At 34.0% G+C, this 22,088-nt stretch overlaps 1 protein-coding gene across 1 annotated transcript; it reads right to left on the reverse strand.

The window, feature by feature from the left end:
• Positions 1-300: 300 nt before the first annotated feature.
• Positions 301-12,796, reverse strand: LOC121415048. The gene is made up of 2 exons (XM_041608122.1): positions 12,555-12,796; positions 301-2,404 (listed from the first exon to the last, which is right to left on the reverse strand). The coding sequence occupies exons 1-2, from the start codon at positions 12,586-12,588 to the stop codon at positions 2,085-2,087; spliced, it is 354 nt and encodes a 117-aa protein (XP_041464056.1). The 5' UTR covers positions 12,589-12,796; the 3' UTR covers positions 301-2,084.
• Positions 12,797-22,088: the final 9,292 nt, after the last annotated feature.

Genomic DNA, 22,088 nt, shown 5'->3' on the forward strand with positions numbered 1-22,088 from the left:
AAGGATGGCCCCTGGAGATATTGATGCCCCCTGCCCCACTAGTTCCCCACCAATCGCAAACCTGCATGACTGTATAAATGTATAGTGTTGATAACGTCATCAAAACATTATACAGAACAATTAAATATTATGAATGATAACAATACCTGAAATGACAATCAAGAAAAGAAAGCTCTATTCAGTAGGAAAAAAAATAGATTTAAAAAATCATATGACCATGGAGCTACCGTTTATAACTCCATGATATAACCATGACGACAGTAGTTCACAAAAGAACGATATCCAAGAGTCCGAATATTTTTTCTCCAAATTTTAATAACACACTATAAAGACAAATATCTATCAAATATTAAAAACATTATACGAACGAAAAAGAATTAATAAAATACATGAATGTCGTATAAACAATTAATTTGATATTTTGTTGTATAGATAACACGATCATAGAAAATTATCTGTGGTTCGTGATAAAACTTGATTTCTTGTAAGGAGCACACATACTGAATAAAACCAAATAAAGGGTATTTAAAAGGAATAACAATTCAAGCAGTCGTTTGGTGGTACAAAATCAAATGAGGAAAACAAATAAAGTAAAAAGTCAATACTTAAACATTTCAACATTTTTTAGATAATTCAAGCAATGTATACATATACGTGCACTTGCATCTAAAAAGTGAACTGTAAAAAAAAATAATGAAATAGAAAAACATATAAATATACATGCATGTCACTACTTCATAATATACAGTAAAATCTCAAAATACTTATATACAGACGATTGAAGAAACAAAACACTTTCATATCATAAGATGGATAAAGAAGATATCCAGGGACGTTATATGTTAAGGGACAGGAGGTGACCGCCCATGCATGATTCTTTGAGATGTATTAACAGAGGGAAAGGAAAACAATAGACAATAAATGGAGGGAAGAGAGAAGGAAGAAAAACATCATGTTACTCTATCTATATACATTACCCCTGCAAGTAAGTCAAATAAAAATTAGGTCACCTTACCCCCCCCCTCCCCTTCTCCTATCAAAATATACTGGTACCACCCCTAAAGCTTGAAGTGGAACAAAATTCAAATACAGTACATGGGTGTTGTCGAGTTAGGTGTTGGTGTTGATATTGTTGTTAACATCAGCGTGAATAGTGAATCTCACTAACCAAAGCTCGATCAAGTTGGATTTATGAAAATGATACCATGACGTCATTGATGTCGCAACATGAGGGATGCATTTCATCAAAGTTGTTAGCTTTGTAATATTTTTATTCTCATTTTCATTCTCTGTTAATCAAATGCAAACATTTCATTCTAGGCGAATCAAATTCAATTATTTCACTGATTTTGCCAGCACCGACAATCTAAGTTGTGCTGAAACTGAACTTTCATGACACGCCCCCATCAAACTCAGTCTGAAACATGAACCTCATTAGATGTTTGTTGCTGTGGCTAGGAAAAAATACCTTTCTCGAACATTACGGCTATTCCCCCAACATCGCACTTCATCTGACTACAGTTCATGACTGGTCGAATAATTTGCCCGACATGTTCGGAATATTACACTGTAGTATTCATTTTGCAATTCTTTCATTGAAATCATTCATAAATTACAATATATATATATGTATTAGCATGATAGAAAACAACATTAATTCTAATCTACCTATTGCACTGGTTCATTCATATCATCATCATCATGAAAATAATGCAGCAATTGTTTCAATGGTTTGTTTTACCACGTACAAAGTTTTTTCCAGAATGATCAAATATTTTCGAATCGTTGAAAAAAAAACAATTAGAACGAGTCCTTTTTGATGAATTACACAAATTTAAACGTGATTTCAAAAGTCGAATACATCCTCAACTAGTCCAGCTAATTGTTTCCATGGAGACGAGAGATGTGGTGTCATAGGATTGCAGTCGCACCAACGTACCCAGCTCCAAATCGATCGATGATCCGATACGGCTTTGGTCGGTCTGGAGTCGAATTGATCGATGGGACTGAGGGGTGAGAGATAACTCTCGGGATTCTTGAAAGGGCTCGAGTTCGATTCGTCACCATGGAGATCACCGCCATCATCAGCGCCTTTTGATGAAATAGAAGGCACCGCCAGCTATCAAGGCGACCAAGAGGATGGTACCGATGACGATGCCAGCCTTCTGACCACCCGTCGTCCCGCTGTCAGCAAGGTTACTGGCGCCGTTACCGAATAGATTGGGCATGCCCGCGTTATAATTACTTTCCATCTCGTTGTCGAGCTCGTTGGTCTCGATCTCGTTGGTGTCGTAGTCGTTATCGTTCATGTTACCACCTCCACCAAGGCCACCCATATTACCAACGGATGACATCTCGCCAGACGAGCCACCAGTAGACTGGGCTTCCAGGAGGGAAAGGCAAGCTGTGTGGTAGATAAAACATTTATTGATGACAAATTAGACAAGCGAAAAAGAAAAATCACTTTTGAAAAAAGTGAATTTGGTCAAGAAAAATTGGACAAGTTCCCACCCCCAATAAAAAAAAATCAGGTTTTCACTTCCGGAATAATCTGATTTTGGTCCAAAAATAATTTGACCAGCAAAAAAAGGGGGGGGGGTTAACTTCCGAATGACGGTGATTTGTGGTCACCACTACCCCCCCTGGATATGTGACTATCGCTCGAGTTGGTAACAGAAGCCTACATATATATATTCATTACAGCATCTGCGCACCCCCAGCGCCCCCGCTTTCCGATCCCAGGACCATGGTTAATGTTGCTCAATTTTGATGATTCAATATACAAGTCTGATATTTTCGTTTGATTTTGACAGGAAATGAATTATGAAAATTAATTTAATTTCACTCCTGTACAATAGCCAATGAGGCAACAGCAATCGGACATTTATTCTTCTTTCGTTTGCAAAATGTGTAATACCGAATGAATTAAAAGGGATTGTATATCAAATAAAAGAATATCACCTCATCTCTTGGTAACGATACAAAAGAAATCATGATCTTGTATCATGTGCGCTACGCTTCAATGAACACAAGGTCTGAAATATGCATAAAGATTTATCAGTTTATTCATTTATTTATTAAAATATCTTTACATTGGATAGTATGGTTCTGTTAACATAAAAGAGTTACAACAATATGAAAAATATAGTGGCTTATGTTCTGCAAATATAGTAAATCAAATATATACATTAAATCCGGAAAAACTGTGATAAAAATTTAATTCAACATAACATATTCACATTTATGAACGAAATTATTGAAATGAGAAATGTTAAGCATATGATATGGAAAAGCACAATTAAAATAAAATATAAATTAAAAACTATGACTAACAATGAAATATAAAATAATTCCACTGAATTTATGAAAGAAAGTAGTAAAAAGAGAATAGTTGAACAAAAATGCTGGATAATTAAATTTCAAAAGTTCAATGTAGAAATTAAGGCCTATCGCAAGTAATGATTCTTAACTATGACTGATCATAATTTGGAACTAGGTTCATTGTGATATAATGTACATTAACTTTTATAACAGCTAAGTTGAGATTTTTTAAAATTATTTCCCTTATACCGGTAGTTTATTTTCTCCCTTTTAGTGTTGATATTGCAAGTGAACAAAAAAAAATCGTTAGGACACGGTCAGGGGCGGATCCAGGATTTCCCAAAAGATGGGTCCCTTTTTCCAAAGTAATGACAAGCAAAACACAAAAACAAAAGAAAAAGGTCTTCACTCTAAAAATTGAGGGGTCACACTTTTGTTTTAACGGCTTTTTTACATTACAAATTGTAATTATGCCTCTCACAGCCGGCCCGTGCCCCCCCCCCCTCCTGGATCCGCCAGTGGACACGGTGTATACAGGACTTTATACTCATGTACTATTCTTGGTCTGTGACATCACCCCTGAAAAAATAAGTTTCATTTATAGTATGCGAGCGAGCCTATAGCGAACTAGCATGAAAATTTGTTGATTTTGTTTTCAAATGGAAACTTGGCTTGCTTGGCAGATGTATATTACGGTATGAAATGAGGTAATCCAGAGGCGTACCTAGGATTTTCCACAGGGGGGGGGGGGCAAAATCGTCCGCCAAAAAAATTGACAAGAAAAAAAAGGTCTTCAATCACAAATAAAGGATTTTGTACCAGAAAAAAAAGTCTTTAAGCTCGTCGGGGGGGGGGGGAGGCAATAAAGGTATTCAAGCTCGTCGGGGAGGGGGGCAAAAAAGGTGTTTCATGCTCGTCAGGGGGGGGGGGCAGACTGCCCCCCCCCTCGTAGGTACGCTTGTGAGGTAATCAGGTATTGAGACACTCTTACCCATTGGGGCAGAACAATGAAAAACAGGGAATTTTAATTGATATAAAAAAACCTGATTTTGTGACAGATCTTAACATAATAAAAAAAATGTCATATTACATTCTTCTCTCATTCGTTTTCTTTTGTTTTTCTTCTGCTTTATTCTTTTCCCCCTTGGTTTTGAATTTTATTTGGGGGCGAGGCAACATCCTATATCTGTCCGCCAGTGCCTCTATCATACCATCGAATATAAATTATTTGTCGGCGTTGGATCAGAGAAAAATGGTGAAAAATGTGGTAAAACTTCGTATTTTGCAGCAGTTCTGAATTATAAAATGCATGGTACAGGACCTCTCTCTATGGAGGGGGGGGGGGGGGGGCTCCGACAATATAAGATGAAGTAGACGATAAGATGATCATTGACGAAGATTATATCTTTTAATGATAACAAGCAAATCAACGAGTTAAATACACATTTACTTGAATATACATTTTTTAGGAAAGGGACAGACGTCGAATGTTTAATTCAATCAAATTCAATTTTACTCACATCCCTTTAAACATTAATTCCATTTTGCATTCCTGGCAAATAATACAAGTGGCTTACATTGTAAATCAAGGTGATGCACTGAACATGTAATGGAAATGATTGTCTGCCTTGCTAAATTACAGTTTATATAGATAAATCAAGCAATATAGGCCTATATTGCAGCTTATAGCCTGTATTCATAGTGTTGGTAAATCAAGTGGCTTGATGAACCTAACATTTGAGGGGGCCATACAAGGCATATGGGGCAAAATTTCTGTAAAGTTGGGAGAGAGCAAAGCGAGGGAGCATGACGTTTACCTTTCTAGTTAACAAAACAGATCTAATTTTGTGATAGATTGTGACAATATATATTCAAAAATTATATACTTAACCCTTTTATCTTTCCTTTTCTTTCTTTTCTCTCTTTTTCGTTCGTTGTGAAAACTTATTCAGGGGGTCCATGGCCCCCAAGCCCCAATCTGTACGCCAGTTGTAAATCCCCCATTAATGAATGTAGCTATTCCGACCCATCATACAAAATGTAATGTTTACTCCATAAAACGATTATGATGAGAAGGATATGGCGGTTATTTTTATAGTGTTTTATGACTAAATTTTGCTATTTTTTCACGAAAATTTATTTTGATCGGATGCCTGCTGACATGAAAATATTTGCGTATTTCTAATTCAATTTTTTGGATATAAAACTACTTCCAAAGCATGGCAATAACTGGAAAGGTTAGGATATAATGTCATTTGTCATATTTTCTGATATCCATCCATTAGGTTTAAGACACGGCCCCAAAGTCATGAAAGTGTATTTTGAGAAATTTAAAAAATATATATTTTGAAGAGAGGGCGCTAGATAAGAAAAATGAAATTAAAACAGAAGAATACGTACATACATAATATTAAGCATTTGTATAATAGCACCATTTTCTTTGAGCATACTCAAATCGCTTTAAAATATAACACAATACCAGATAACATTACATAGTCAATCGTTCCAAAAAAGATTCAATTGCGTGAAAAAATTGCTCCGACGAAACCGATTTCGATTTGAACAATGATTTTTATTATTTACTTATTCATTTTTTTTTATTTTGTTTTTTTCAATTCAATTCAATTTTATTTATTTCACTTCCATCAAACAAAAACAAATTGTATACCATATATATAAAAAATAAGTATTTGTATCCATTGCAAAGAAACAAAAATAATACATATGTTGTGAAAAAAAAAACTTACACGATTTGGGCAACACATTGGAGGTTTTAAATAAGTATACTATTTTTCAATAGAAATTAAATTAAGATGGAAATGGAGGGACCCACTAAAAAGCAATGCTTGTACAATGTGGGCCCCTCAAAAATAGATAACAAAACCATTAACAGAGTACAAATACAGACATATGTAATCAAATGAGAAAAAAATAAATGAGAGAGAAATACTCACAAAATATAAAATACGAAGATATCAAAAAATATAGTTTGTATAGGACAAAACAAACCGTCCTAAAATATATCCAAAAATATATCCACCCTTCCCACCCCCCCCCCAAAAAAAAAAACAAGAGAAAGGGGAGAATGCCCTGAGAAGATGGATGGGTGCTGCTAAACGTAGGTAGAACACATGCCATCGTGGACTCAAGCAAACTGGATTCAATGTGTATAAAAGGAGAAAAAATATATAAAATGACCTGGAAAGAATAAAATGCGCGAAAAATGTGATTGATGCCGTAAATAAATAAGCGGTAGGAAGGCGGATAAGCGGACAGGAAAGAGAAAAAAGATGAGAGGATAGACACAAATAATATATGAGGTTAAAAACCGAGCACAATTGGGAAGGACTTGTGTCAGATTTTTTTTTTAATTAAAAAAAGGGATGATTTATGTTTTAATTATAGTCTTTATAGTAAAAATGATGACTAACCTCTTGACAGAGATGATGAATAAGATTTAATTTGAGGATACATTATAAGATTTTAATAGAGATAATTTGAATTTAGTCTTAAAAGAGTTCAAAGATTTTGCAGTTCTTATATCATTATGAAGTGAGTTCCATAACTTCGGTCCCTCATATATAAATGTGTTCTGAGCCAGCAAAGTTCTTAGAAGTGGTAAATGGAATTCGCCCAATCGCCTTGTTGGATAGTTATGAATGTCAATTGTTTGTCAATTGCAAACATAGTTACCAAAAATGAATACATTATTAAGATGAATGTAGGACAGAAGAGCACTGTAGATGATACCTTGCTCAATGGCATAGGTGCCGGAGATTGAACCCCGGACTTTCAAATATGTAGTCAGGTGCCTTAAACCACTCGGCCACGGCACCTCTTGATGTCAGTCGAAATAAAAAGTAATTGCTTTGATCGGTATGGAATCGGTTAAGTTGGTGTGACCGAACCACAGTTATAACGGCTTAATTAACGAGCATTAACTTAATTCTTTGTTATCATAACTAATCACCAAGCGGAAAACTGAGATAAAATCGGATAACCTTGGTCGTATAAAAGACTTACGGTACCTTCCACGTGTCATATATTAAATCGAAAAATATTTTGACGGATTAATATGCAAAGTGTATAGATTTGGCAAAAAAGTTGGCAAAAACCGGCATTTCATTCAAAGTGTAGGGCTATTTCTGAGCATTAAAGCTGGTCACATGTAGACGGTTTGGCACACGAATCTGTTTCCTTTTCTAGCTTAGTGTTGAAATGAAGATAGAGGATATCAAAATTAACAAGTTAACAGAGTGCTTCCTCATGTATGCTATGATTAGAAGTGGGCCCCTAATTATTTTGCTGCCAGCCCCTATGATATAGTTATGACGAGGGAGGTGGGAAGAAAATGGTCTCCCACGACGGAATAGCAACCATCTTGAGGCTTTCAGGGTAACATGAACAGGCAGCCATAAATGAAAAAAAGAGAACATAAAAATATACAAAAAACGGAGAAAAAAAATAAAAGGAAAAAACAGGTCACTAGTATATTTGATTAGAGTTCATTCCGATTGTGATTCGCAATCGGAAGTTGAAATAGATTGATTTAATTGAAGTATAATTTATTTTTAGACTTACAAAGTTGGAAGGCTTATCAACTACAATTGATTTCTGGCTCTGTCTATATTTTCTATAAATAATGATCCAGGAAGGAATAAGTTTTGAAGTTCGTTTTGTAATCAAATACTTGTCAATAATAATTTTCTTTTCTTCTTCACTCAAACATTATAAGGGTCTATACTGTATAAACATCTCATTTCAAATACATTTGATCTATTCATAATCCATATAAATTAATAATATGTTTGCGTGGTTCACATGCGCACTTAAAATGTTATGGGCAACATACTGTCCACTGTGTTGGGTAATGTATGTTGGTTAAAATATATATAAATATTCTGGGCAGTTATCCAATTGAGCAAATTTATTACCCAATTGTTAATTTTAACCAATAGTTGTGTGGACAGTATGTTGCCCAGGGTTGGTTAAAAGTTGGGTTTTTTGCCAAAATATTTTAAGAGTGTGTAGATGTGCTATGTCGTGTGAAAAGGGTGTTCAAAATGAGAAATTCATTAGCAAAGTCATTTTTCATTAAAGATATAAAATAGCAGAGAAAAGAAAGAGCTGAGAGTGGGAAAGTAAGGACAGCGAAAACAAACATAGGAAGGAAGAAGAGGTTGAAAGAAAGAAAGAAAGAAAGAAAGGGAAAATAAAAATAAAAAGAACGATAAGATTGATTTATTCATATACTTGAGAAGAGTTGTACGCATTACTGTAGTATATACTGAATTGAATAAAATGATTTTTCCTGCACATGTTCAAGCGATGGGGATGGGGGGTTCGCTCAGGAATAGCTAGCTACTTGTTGCACGTATTGCGAAATGTTTAAATGCATTTGTATTAAAGTATTTCCCGTGGGATTAGTTCGAATGCCAACATATTAGAGCAAGGGTTAATATGTTAATGCAAAGCTCCTGGTGTGATTATAAAGACGGTGCATTGGTGAACATTTAGTTTTTGTGGTTTTAGAGAAGTCAAGTGGTAGGAAATTTTGATTTTAATCAATTATTATTAATAAATGAATATTTAAAAGTGTAATGTCAGCACTCACTTTAGGGCTACTAGGTCTGGGTGGAGACTGGCAAAGTAAACGCCTTGCAAAATACACGAGAACTGCAGTAGCCACTCTACACTCATTCCCTCTATGATTTTTTTTTAGATATGATATTGAGTTCACAATAAAGGAAAGAAATTTACAAAGTCAATACAAAACATAATAAATATTAAGATAGGCCCAGGTCATGACGCATTACTGTCCATGCAGGGCAGTAGTATAAAACTTAATGTACAATTTCGATGTAACAGGTACATAACATATACATTTAAAATATCTTTAAAAAATGAGTATGTGAAATAATAATAACAGAAAATATTGGGGTAAATATTATTTAAAAAATATTTTGATCCATTCATTCATTGGTAAAATTTTGATTCCTTTTTGAGGGGTTCACATTCTACAAGCTTTGCTTTTCAGTTGACCCCTCCATTCTTCGTATGATATATAATTGTATTGATTTAATTATATTTAATGATATTGATTATATTGATTTAAACTTGACATGTATGTTAATTTATATTTAAATCACTTATCGAATATGTTTATCTTTTTTTCAATATTGAATTTTGTTCACGCTTTTATTTGAATTGAATCAATCTATCTTGTACTTATTTGTTTATGTTGAAGAATGAAAAATAAATTGAATTGAACAATATCAATTGATTTATCAATTCATTCCTTTCTTCATGCACTGTCATACACTGTTTGATATATTACAATGATTTGAACAATCATGATGGCCATTCATTCGGAGTTTGATCTTACATTTTTTTCTGTTTATGTCGCATGAATTCAAAATGAAATTGGAAAACATGTGATTCATATGATAGCGTCCGTTATTAAATTTCTGTTATTTTCAATGCCCACTTCTACGATCACTCCTCGTACCACCCACCACCACACTAGCTTAATCACATGGTTGAAAATATATTTTGGGGAGGGGTTGCCTGTACAAACACCCTCACACACATACACACACCCTCACACACACCTTCACCCACACGCACACACACCCACGCCCTCGCACACACGAGTTCGCTTTCAAGAAAGAGATGATAATACTATTCGATTATCAAGTAATGAAAGTGGATCTGTTGAATTCATGCATGGTTAAATGCCGTCGATTGGGTTTTCCGAAACCAGACGCTCTAATCCCGTCGTTAATCATACCTCTGAAAATGAAAATATTTTTGATGAATTCTTACTTATAGACTTATGATTGTTAGGTTGTGTCCGCTGCCATAAGAACATTTTTATAATGAGGCATTATTAATGAATCATCCAGGGGGCACAGCCAGCCCGTGCCCCCCTTTTGAGAAGCAAAATCGAAATTTGTAATGTGAAAATGCCATTAAAACAGAAGTTTTCGGGAACGAATTATCATTAATTTTGGGTTATACCCCTTTTTTTTGCTTGTAATTTTTTTCCTCTGAAAAATTGCCCCCCCTTGGGAAATTCTGGATTCACTCCTGATTCCAACCAATCTAAAATGTAAAATTAAAATGAATATGTTAACTGAACATAAACCAATTAACTCTATATCTATACATCCTTTAAATACGTTGGTGTAATTGGGGGGGGGGGGTCCTGTCCTTTTAGGAAGAGGGGATTGTTCATAATTTATTTCTCAAATCAAAGCCGTTACAATGATTTCGGTATCTTCACAATTTTATTCATTTAATTACATTTATGAGCATACAAATTTACTGAGTATTCAATATAGGAAAGAACTTTTGTTCTATTATTTCGAAAGTTGCTCCATCCCTGAACATAAATCTTTACCTAATTCTAACTATTTCCTTTCTGAAATCCTTTTCCTTTTCATTTGCCTCAATATGATATTTTCCATTTGTTTTTTATTTAATATTGTGGTCAATAATGCCCTAAAACTCATTTCGTAAGCATGATTCCTGAAAATTATGATCACATCTCCTTCCATTTTGTTACACTGCAAAAACTCCGGTGTTGATTTAACACCAGCCCGGAATCTATTATGTCCACATCAGAGAAGTGTTAAAGAACACTGATTTTGGTATTAGTCTAACACCAGCTAGGTGTTTATTTAACACCAATTAGTATTAAAACAGCATCGGTTAGATTCCAAATTGGTGATGTTTTGATACTTCTCTGGTGAGGACAAATATAGATTCCAGGCTGGTGTTAAATCAACACCGGAGTTTTTGCAGTGTAACAAACCACAAACAAATGAGATGTTTCCTGTTTTGTCCTTATGTTCTTTTTTATAGAACACATTTTTATTCCTTTTCTGATTTGCTATTCCATTATCGATTAGAAGCCTGGTTAAGTGTCCTGTTAAAGGGATGATACAGACTGAAGATTTTTATATCTAAATAAATAGAGTAAAATCCACAGAGCAAAATGCTGAAAATTTGATCAAAATCGGATAACAAATAACGAAGTTGTTGAATTTTAAATATTTGCAAAAATTTTCTACTAAGAACTAAAACGATTGGATTGACAACTGACTAGTGCATTAGTTATTTCTTGCTGCAACTTGTTTTATCATGATAGAGACACTTCATTTACACATTTATGAAAAAATGAAACAATTATGATTTCATGCAATAACATTAGAAAAGGGAAAGTGGGGATATGACATCATCAGCCCACCTAATTAATATTCATCAGGACATGCCTAGAACTGTTTCACCGGAATAATGCAAATCTTAAATTTTTTTGTTATCCGATTTTGATGAAATTTTCAGCAGTTTGCTCTGTGAATTTTACTCTATTTATTTAGATATAAATATATTCAGCCCGGAGTATCCCTTTAATTTTCCTTTTGAATAATTTGTTCATGCTTTTCAACTACTGAAAGCCACCTTTAGCACTCTCTCATATTTTGAGGACTTTTTGAGCCTTCCAAATTCTTACTCCTCGGGAAGACGTTTTGGACAATATATTTAATCTACTGAATTGCTAAACACTGAAAATTGCTAGATCGCTTTGCTTACTCGCACATATTATGCATTAGTCAATTAACCTAACTGTACAATGTTTTATGTAAAAAAAAACATGAAAACAACCATCGGGACATTTTCCGTGATAGACCTCAACTGCCATCACCAAACGTGAGAGATGGTATTCATAGGCCTACTCGTTTTGTGTACCCCCTTAAACATAGGACTATAGGAATCGGGATGCCTGTAATTTATTTATTTTTTATTTTTTTTAAGCTGCATGTTATTGCTGGCTCCCCCAACAACACAGCGGCAACGAATAAGATTTGTCCCAATTTCTACCACGGCTACCACTACATCTACTTTACATTATCAACGCTCTGAAAAACCCCACTGAAATAAGATGGTTACGAAGACAATTAGTCGAGATATTAGAAAAGAAAATCGATGGAAAATTATGATGTAGACGAATACAATATACAATAATTTATATAAAAGAAATATAATGAAATAGGTTTGGGATTTTCAGCCCAATGCCCCTTAGTACAGTATGAGTTTTTTTTAAAAGAGCTGTCACACAATTTCCCCAAACTAAAACGAAATCAACACTATCATGTTTGTCTATTATTTAATATAAAAATATGAAAATAATAAACCTCGAAACCATAGTAAAAAAAAACATATCGACTTACCGAGGAAACAGACAATAGCTAATACACAGTTCATGTTGAAGACGAATATAGAACCACACTTCTCCAAAGAAAGAAATGAAGTCAAGAAAAGGAATAAATAATAAGTACTGAGACAAGGAGTCCGTAAAATAAAATGAGGTTCCTCAAAAGTTTTACCGCTTATTTAATCAGACTCCTTTGATAAAGGATACACACACACACATTGACAGGATCGACCACAGTCACACCAACGGATCGGATTCGAGACCGATCAAAACTAGTACGTTATTTCGAATGGGACTATCATCTGTCGTTTTGGGATGATTTTCATCTATGAGATTGTAGTATTAGAACGGCACGCATCATTTTTATTTTTGATTCGTAAGTGCTCGTTAATCGCGCGCGCTCTCATCACTTATAGTCGAAGCGATTAATAGACTGTCGTGTGTTTTTTATTTCTCTGGTCAAGTTTGAATACATCGACTTGGATTAAAGGAGATTACAGGTCAATACTTGGCAACTGACTAGTGACTCCATTTCCGCCTCTTACCCTTTCCAGTTTGGGCCTCCACTTACTCATGGTCAAATAAGAAAAATCCACCGACCCCTGGAAGGAATTTTAGATTCAAGAGAGGCACTTATTATTCAAGATATTGTTCATTTTAATGTCGATTCATTTGTTGAAAATCAAGTAACAGTTTGATATTTGGATGTAGGTTTGATCGCAAACTCTTTCTGCAACAATTGATTCGCTAGCTTCGCTCACAAATCCCCCCCCCCCAAAAAAAAAAGAAAATTATATATCAACTCCACAATTATTGTTGTCTCATTACGCCACCGATCGACATTATTTTGGAATTCTTTATAAAAAAACATCCAAAATGAATTAGAAAAGTTGATCTAAAAACAAGACGCATTGGAACGAAATAGGGGCTGCTCAACTACAATATAAATAACGGCAAGGTAACAATGAACAATGAATAGGTTTGATAATAGAACAATTCTATTCTCATAAAGTCATCAAACAGTTGGTGGATGAATAAATGGATTAAGCCCACTGAGAAAAGAGCAGGTGGGTTCTTTGAGGTAATATTAATCATCAATAATCATTCCTTGTCATTCAACAGAAACCTCTTCATCGTCTATAGAAATATAATCTATAGATGAATGTAATCTATAGAAATAAGGTTGATGAATCAAATGAATTGTTATTCATTTGGCAAGGACAATATTCAGTTTAAGATATTTGTCAGCAAAAAGCTTACATCTTCCTCTTTCCAGCGAAATACACCTTAAAGGACAAGTCCACCTCAACAAAAAGTTGATTTGAATAAAAAGAAAAAAATCCAAAAAGCAGAACACTGACAATTTCATCAAAATCGGATGTAAAATAAGAAAGTTATGACATTTTAAAATTTCGCTTAATTTCATAAAACAGTTATTTGCACATCCTGGTCGATATGCAAATGAGGGAACTGATGACATCACTCACTCACTATTCCTTTTGTATTTCATTATATGAAAAAAGAAATATTCTAGATTTTCTCCTCACTGTCCTGTGAAACAAATTTTTATTCCTCTCTGAACGTGTGGTATTACAAATTTTATAACATTTTATGGTTCACTTAAGTTTGTCCTTAATGTCAAATTTGTAAAAAATTAAGTAATTGTATATAAAATTCAAACAATAAAAAAATAGTGTGTGATGGACATCATCGACTCTCTCATTTGCATATCGCCGAGTTGTGCATATAAATTACTGTTTTGTGAAAAAGAAGCGAAACTTTAAAATGCCATAACTTTCTCATTTAAACATCCGATTTTGTTGAAATTTTCGGCATTATGCTTGTTTGAGTTTTCTCTATTGATTCAGTTCAACATTTCTCTGCGGTGGACTTCACTTTAATAATGTGTCGCTTTAGTGACGGAAAGAATTACAAGAAATTGAGGGGTCAATTAAGCGTATGGGGCACACTTTCGAGCGAACGAAAATGTCTTGGCATGATAATTGAGAGAATATTACATTTCACCCACTTTCATACCTTTCCATTCAATTTTCTATTTTTTCCCTTTTTCTTTGATTCTATTTATCATTTTTTCTATTCATCTTTATTTGGAGAGAGAGAACGTTAGGGAAATTGCGTTTGCAAAAAAACAACTCTATTCGCTACTGGGGACCAGTTATACAACAAAACTAAAGAAATAAAAAAATCATTCGACAATATAGTCATTATAAATACCTTAATATAGCAACTCCCACTCATTCGTATAATCGTTTGTTGATCACATGCCCTATAACTAGTAATAAGAATTAAAAATAAACGTCATACATTATCACTCGGCTGTCAAATAAAAAAAAATGGTGAATGAAGTTTGACAGTTAGCATCAGATTTAGATCGTATGTTCAACAAAATATAAAGAAAGACACAATAGCCCAAATTTATGCTTATCTAATCACACATTATCCATATTGTTGACAGTGCTTTATCAAAGGGGTACTGAACATTGGCGGCGGAAGCAAAAAAATATTAGGGGAGGTCCACCTGAAATTTTGGGATGAACGCAGGTAAAAATTTGACAAGCCAAAAAAAGTTATCAACCTAAATTTTAGGAGTGTATCACCAAATTTTTTGACAAGCAAAAAAAAAAAAGTTTATCAACTAAAAATTTAGGGGGGACCGTCCCCCACCCCAAATTTAGGGGGGGCATGTCCCCCCGCTTCCGCCGCCTATATGGTACTGAAGGCTTTGACCAGAGTAAAATAACTAAAAAAAAACACAACAATATCATGAACAGAAAATACCGCGCTTGTATAGAAAAGCCCATATTAAGCGCCTTATAAATGTTTTTGTATTATTATGTAAACAAATATCATCAAAATTGGACTAAGGAGAATAAAGTTGTGACAATTCAACGTTTTGCGTTATTTCGGTGAAAAGTTTATTTGCACTGTGATAAATACGAAATCATGTTGTTTTTTGGTTCTCTCGTTTGTCCATCGAGAATGCGAAAATAGGATTGACTACTTATTTGTTACAAACAAGAGCAGGTCGAAATGTTTTGAACGCATGTATGAACATATCAAATTATTTTGATTTCATGTTATAAAATAGGGGGAAAAGTGGGGATATGACACCACTAGTCGACCTAATGCATAATCCTCAGATCGTGAGAGCATGCATGTAACTGCACTGTTAAAACGCTGCTCATTTTTTTAATACAAATTAAAGCTGTTTAATATACGAAGCTCACAAAAATTGTTTAAACAGTTTCAACAAATGTTTCAAATCTTAAACAACAAAGTTTTTATTGAACTCTCGAGGAATTAAGCATGGTTGTTTAAACTATTAAACAACTACTGTGAGATATAGTAACCAGTGTTTTATACCATTTTAAACAAAATTTTTACCGTGGTGTTTTCCTCAGATTTTGTTGAAATTTACGCAGTTTGCTTGTCGAATTAAAGTCTACTCCTTAATTAGTACGTGTGTCCGACAAACACACTTTTATAGGCTGCTGGCAGGGGCAGTCCTCGGGTATTCTGAAAAGAGCGCAAAGGGAGCAAAGGTATCACAGGCCTAATTCATTCCCCATAGACTCGTGTGTTAAATTGGCACTTTAAGAAATTCATAAAAAATAAGGATGAAATTCGGGGGTCGAATGTTTACTACCAGTGGATAGGATATATATCTGGCAATCCATATCTGACCAGAAAAGGGTCCCTCGACCGGCTCATTTTGAAATAAATTGGCGTGTTTGAAGACATCGTCGGGGGGAGCAGATTCATCACCTCACACAGCAAAATAGCCCTAAACCTTCCGCCAGTCGAAATATAGTCCAAAATTGGTGATATTTCTTCCCAATTTGGGAAAAGGAAGTTCAGTAATTACCAAAAATAGAATCAGTGTGAGATGGACAATCATATGCATACACTTTGTCAATCAGCCATATCAAAATAAAAAAAAATAGCAATGGGTTGGCTCGAATGAATATCTCTTGCTTTCCCAATGTTAATAGGCCCGTGCAGCCCAAATAAACGCTTTCAGGGAGTTCTCACATCGCGACGCAGATTGATTCCTACAACACGGCAAATGTATTGAAAATACAAGTCAAATCACAATAAAAAGCCGAGAGGTTCTTTGTCGAAAATTGGAACAGCGGATACATCATCCGTTTCGGAGCTGACAGAAAATTGCAAATATGTGGGGGCGTCTTGGTCTAGTGGTTAAGACTCTCGTCTTTCACTCTAAAGGATTTGGGATCGATTTCCAGCCAAGGCGTGTTTTCTTTCAGCAGACCAATTTTAAATGTCATAAATTCCATATTTTGAAATCGATTCCGATTTTTGTTATTCATATAAATATTTTTATTGATGTCGTTTGGATGGATTTTCTCCTTAAGAAAATATTTTTTAATCAAATAAACGTTTGCGCTCGTTTCTGAGACGCTATACCTTTAATGGCCTCATGAATCGACAATATTTTAACTGGGCCCCATTGCATAAAAGTAGATATCATGGTAACTTTGCCATCCAATGGTAACTACCATGGTAACGCTGATCAACAGCCAATCAAAATCAAGGATTCCATGGAAGCTACCATTGTCTTGGCAAAGTTACCATAATAGTATATTTTATACAACGGGTCCCATAACTGCACCAGTCGATACTGTGAGAAGATCACACCAGGCATATTACACCAGTGTTAAATTCATAGTGCTAATTCAATACCATTGATGTTAACATGATGTGTAATCATGGTAATCACATCCTGTTTGTCAACAAACTGGTGTTAATTTTAACACGTGCTGAGAACCACTTCAATTACCGACTGGTGTACACTGCGACAGGGCCGATATGACGTCACATGGAGTCCTCAAGCACGTGTCATTTAATAAAAAATATCGGTGAAAATTTAAAAAAATATCATGAACTCGTTATGATTTATTCGCGATCGATATATTTTCTGAAAACGGAAACATGGAAATGTGGAAATAATCTGACTTCGGATTTTTATAAATAGTAACATATTACATATAAATGTTTGGCGCCGTTTGGTATTCCAGAAATCCCCGTGCAAAATATCGAGCAGTGCTTGTACCGGAACTGACAGTGTGTATGAAAGGGAAATAATGTTGTTATAATTCTCGGAGAGAGCGAGAGATATGAAATAAAGACATTAAATGGCAGCTCAAAATCCAAGACGAAAATAATCAGACACCATCTTAAATCATTACAACATTATGTTTAAATCATGGAGCTATTAATAGCTCTGAGGTTTAAATGTTAGAATTCCTAATGAAAATCACACCTCTATATAAGTTCAAAATCAATGTGATACTGACGCAGCATGTGATTAGGGGCACTTTTACCTTATTTAACTAATTTGTATTTCATTATCCATGTTATCTTCGGTATAAAGATGGGCAATTCCATAAAATAATTAACCTTTTTGTACATCCGACCCCCATTTTCCCCAAGTTTGACTTCACTTCACAAACTGACCAATACATGGTCATTGAGAACATTACAGACTGTCAAAAGAACCAATTTCATGAAGGTCCCGCATAATAGTAGACCGGCCAAAACGATTTTTTATACTTTGGACGGCAAAATTTGTTAATGCTTGCTAATGATTGGCATCCCAGCTAAAAGTTTCGCAAAAATACCCAGGAATAGCGTACGGGCGGATGCCAAGCGCAATTTTGCGTGAAAGTGTCATTTTTAGCGTAAAATCTGAAAGACTGTCGAAAATCACGCATTTTGATATTTTGACGGATTATCATCATATTTTTTATTATCTTTGATATGAAATTATTTTTATTCAGAATTTCAAATTATAAGTCTACTAAATATGCATTTCAAATTTGAATATTACACATACACATACGGCACAGGGAAACATAAAACCGCGATTTCCTCGAAATAAAAGTTTGAGAAAATTATCAATAGTTTGAAGTTTTTTTACGCAACATAAATTCTTCGATTTAAATGCGTTTATCCATCGAATGTATAGTAAATGTCCTAGTGCCACAAATATTAAAAGAATTTTCAAGTAAGATGGTAGATATCTCATTTTATGTTATCCGAAAGGAGACAATGTGCATTTTACCAGGTGCGCATTTTGAAAGAAAAATTGAAAATACCGTACATTATGTACATAATTACATACTAAAGTACATACTAAAGCGAGTTTTTATTTACATGTATAAGTCCATAATAAAGCGAGTTTTTAATTGCATAGCACAATTTGTCAATTCCTTGCATCCCAGCTAAAAGTCTTGCGGAAATACTGAGGAATAGCGTACGGGCGGATGCCAAGTGCACTTTTGCGTGAAAGTATCATTTTTAGCGTAAAATCTGAAAGACTGTCGAAAATCACGCATTTCGATATTTTGACGGATTATCATCATAATTTTGATTATCTTTGATATGGAATTGTTTTTATTCAGAGTTTCAAATTATAAGTATACTAAATATGCATTTCAAATTTGAATATTACACACACATATATGGCAATATGAAATATAAAATCGTGATTTACTCAAAATAAAGGTTTGTAAAAATTATTAATGGTATAATGTTTGTGTTCCGCATCTCAATTTCGTCAAGATTTAGTGCTAACCGAATAAATACTTAATAATTGTTGTCATGTCACATATAGTGAAAACAAATACTGAAATAAGATGCAAGATATATATCATTTTATGTTAGATATGCGAAATATAACAATGCACATTATTTTATCAGATGCGCATTTCTGATAAAAAAATAAACAGCGCACAATATTACATCGATATTGCACATATCTTATATCAGTGCGATACTCGACATGATATTATATAGGATTATGTTTGCTTTTGTAGTATAGAGTTCGATCTTCTTGCTATTTCCACGAATGAATTGGTGCTGAACTTAAATCTACCTATGTGGCGATATTCAGAAATAGGTCTGATATTTAATTTGCCGTTACCATGGTAGCATTAATTTTACAGGAATATCTATATCCAAAATCATAGAAAACATACATGTATGAATAATGTATGTATATGTATGTATGAATGTACGGCAAATTAAATATCAGACCTATTTCTGGATATCGCCACATAGGTAGATTTAAGTTCAGCACCAATTCAGTCGTGGAAATAGCAAGAAGATCGAACTCTACAAAAGCAAACATAATCCTATATAATATCATGCAGAGTATCGCACTGATATAAGATAATATGTGCAATATCGATGTAATATTGTGGGCTGTTTATTTTTTCATCAGAAATGCGCATCTGATAAAATAATGTGCATTGTTATATTTCGCATATCTAACATAAAATGATTATATATCTTGCATCTTATTTCAGTATTTGTTTTCACTATATGTGACATGACAACAATTATTAAGTATTTATTCGGTTAGCACTAAATCTTGACGAAATTGAGATGCGGAACACAAACATTATACCATTAATAATTTTTACAAACCTTTATTTTGAGTAAATCACGATTTTATATTTCATATTGCCATATATGTGTGTGTAATATTCAAATTTGAAATGCATATTTAGTATACTTATAATTTGAAACTCTGAATAAAAACAATTCCATATCAAAGATAATCAAAATTATGATGATAATCCGTCAAAATATCGAAATGCGTGATTTTCGACAGTCTTTCAGATTTTACGCTAAAATGATACTTTCACGCAAAAGTGCACTTGGCATCCGCCCGTACGCTATTCCTCAGTATTTCCGCAAGACTTTTAGCTGGGATGCAAGGAATTGACAAATTGTGCTATGCAATTGAAAACTCGCTTTATTATGGACTTATACATGTAAATAAAAACTCGCTTTAGTATGTACTTTAGTATGTAATTATGTACATAATGTACGGTATTTTCAATTTTTCTTTCAAAATGCGCACCTGGTAAAATGCACATTGTCTCCTTTCGGATAACATAAAATGAGATATCTACCATCTTACTTGAAAATTCTTTTAATATTTGTGGCACTAGGACATTTACTATACATTCGATGGATAAACGCATTTAAATCGAAGAATTTATGTTGCGTAAAAAACTTCAAACTATTGATAGTTTTCTCAAACTTTTATTTCGAGGAAATCGCGGTTTTATGTTTCCCTGTGCCATATGTGTGTGTGTAATATTCAAATTTGAAATGCATATTTAGTAGACTTATAATTTGAAATTTTGAATAAAAATAATTTCATATCAAAGATAATAAAAAATATGATGATAATCCGTCAAAATATCAAAATGCGTGATTTTCGACAGTCTTTCGGATTTTACGCTAAAAATGACACTTTCACGCAAAATTGCGCTTGGCATCCGCCCGTACGCTATTCCTGGGTATTTTTGCAAGACTATTAGCTGGAATGCCAAGCATTAACAAATTTTGCCGTCGAATCCTTATCTAGAGCACTTTTTGAGGTTTGGCCGGTCTACTATAATAATATTGTATGTTCTCTGATGTACATATTTTATGGAATTGCCCAGATGATGATGGTGGTCGTCGTGGTGGTGATGATAATGGTGATGATGGAGTTGATAATAATAACAAGAATGATTGTAATAGTGATAATAAAGATAATAATAACAATAATGATAATAACAATTACAATAATAATGATAATTATAAAATAACAATAATAATGATAGTAATGACAATAATAGTAATAATGATGATGATAATGATAATAATACTACTACTATACTATTTCTACTACTATTACTACTACTACTACTTCTACTACTACTACTACTACTACTAATACTACTACTACTACTACTACTATTACTACTACTACTACTTCTACTACTACTAATACTAATAATGATAATAATAATGCAGCGCTTATCATATCTAGGCGCTACATATAATACCCCTGTAATTAGAGTCTGTCTGATCCGCATACAGTATTATGCACAATCTCCACTCCCTGAGGAATATTCCACCAATGAGCAGTCAATACGCTCTAAATTATTGTCAAGCGAGCGACATAGGCATTGGCACGCATCCTACCGGTTACCCATTTTAAACACCTGGGTGGAGAGTGGCCCAAAGGACACTTTGCCTGAGTTAGTGGGATCATCTGAAGAACTACACCAAGACACTTCCAAACGGCTAGCGTTATTATATGCTCTTTCTTCGTACTGTCTTGAAGTGCTCCCCATGAAGTCAGAGTCTCCGGAGTAAAGATTTATCTTTATCCGAAATATTTGGGGAAAGGCGTGTGGGTGGAAGTAAACCAGTCTTATGCCTTTCTCCTTTCCTATAAAAACATATTTTTAATTTCTACCAATAAATATGTATGCTGGCATCAAGAAATAGCCACCCGAAAGCTTAAAAATAAGCTGATTTAAGAAGAAAATCTTAAAATAAAGGAATAAATAAGTTGAAATATGGCACCTTTGATATTCCATTCACGATAAGTGTAATATAATTATGAACAGCTGTTCCAATATACAATCCTTTCCCTACTCATCTAGCACCCACAGGTATCGAGTGAATCATGTTAGCATATGGTTACAGATTTAGGTCA

Source organism: Lytechinus variegatus, chromosome 5 (genome assembly GCF_018143015.1).
Source record: "Lytechinus variegatus isolate NC3 chromosome 5, Lvar_3.0, whole genome shotgun sequence".
Classification (NCBI taxonomy): domain Eukaryota; kingdom Metazoa; phylum Echinodermata; class Echinoidea; order Temnopleuroida; family Toxopneustidae; genus Lytechinus; species Lytechinus variegatus.

Coding starts and splice junctions, on each gene's coding strand:
- LOC121415048 (XM_041608122.1), bottom strand. CDS start 12,588: ATGAACTGTGTATTAGCTATTGTCTGTTTCCTCG. Junction 2,405..12,554: donor AGCTATTGTCTGTTTCCTCG/GTAAGTCGATAT, acceptor TCTACCACACAG/CTTGCCTTTCCCTCCTGGAA.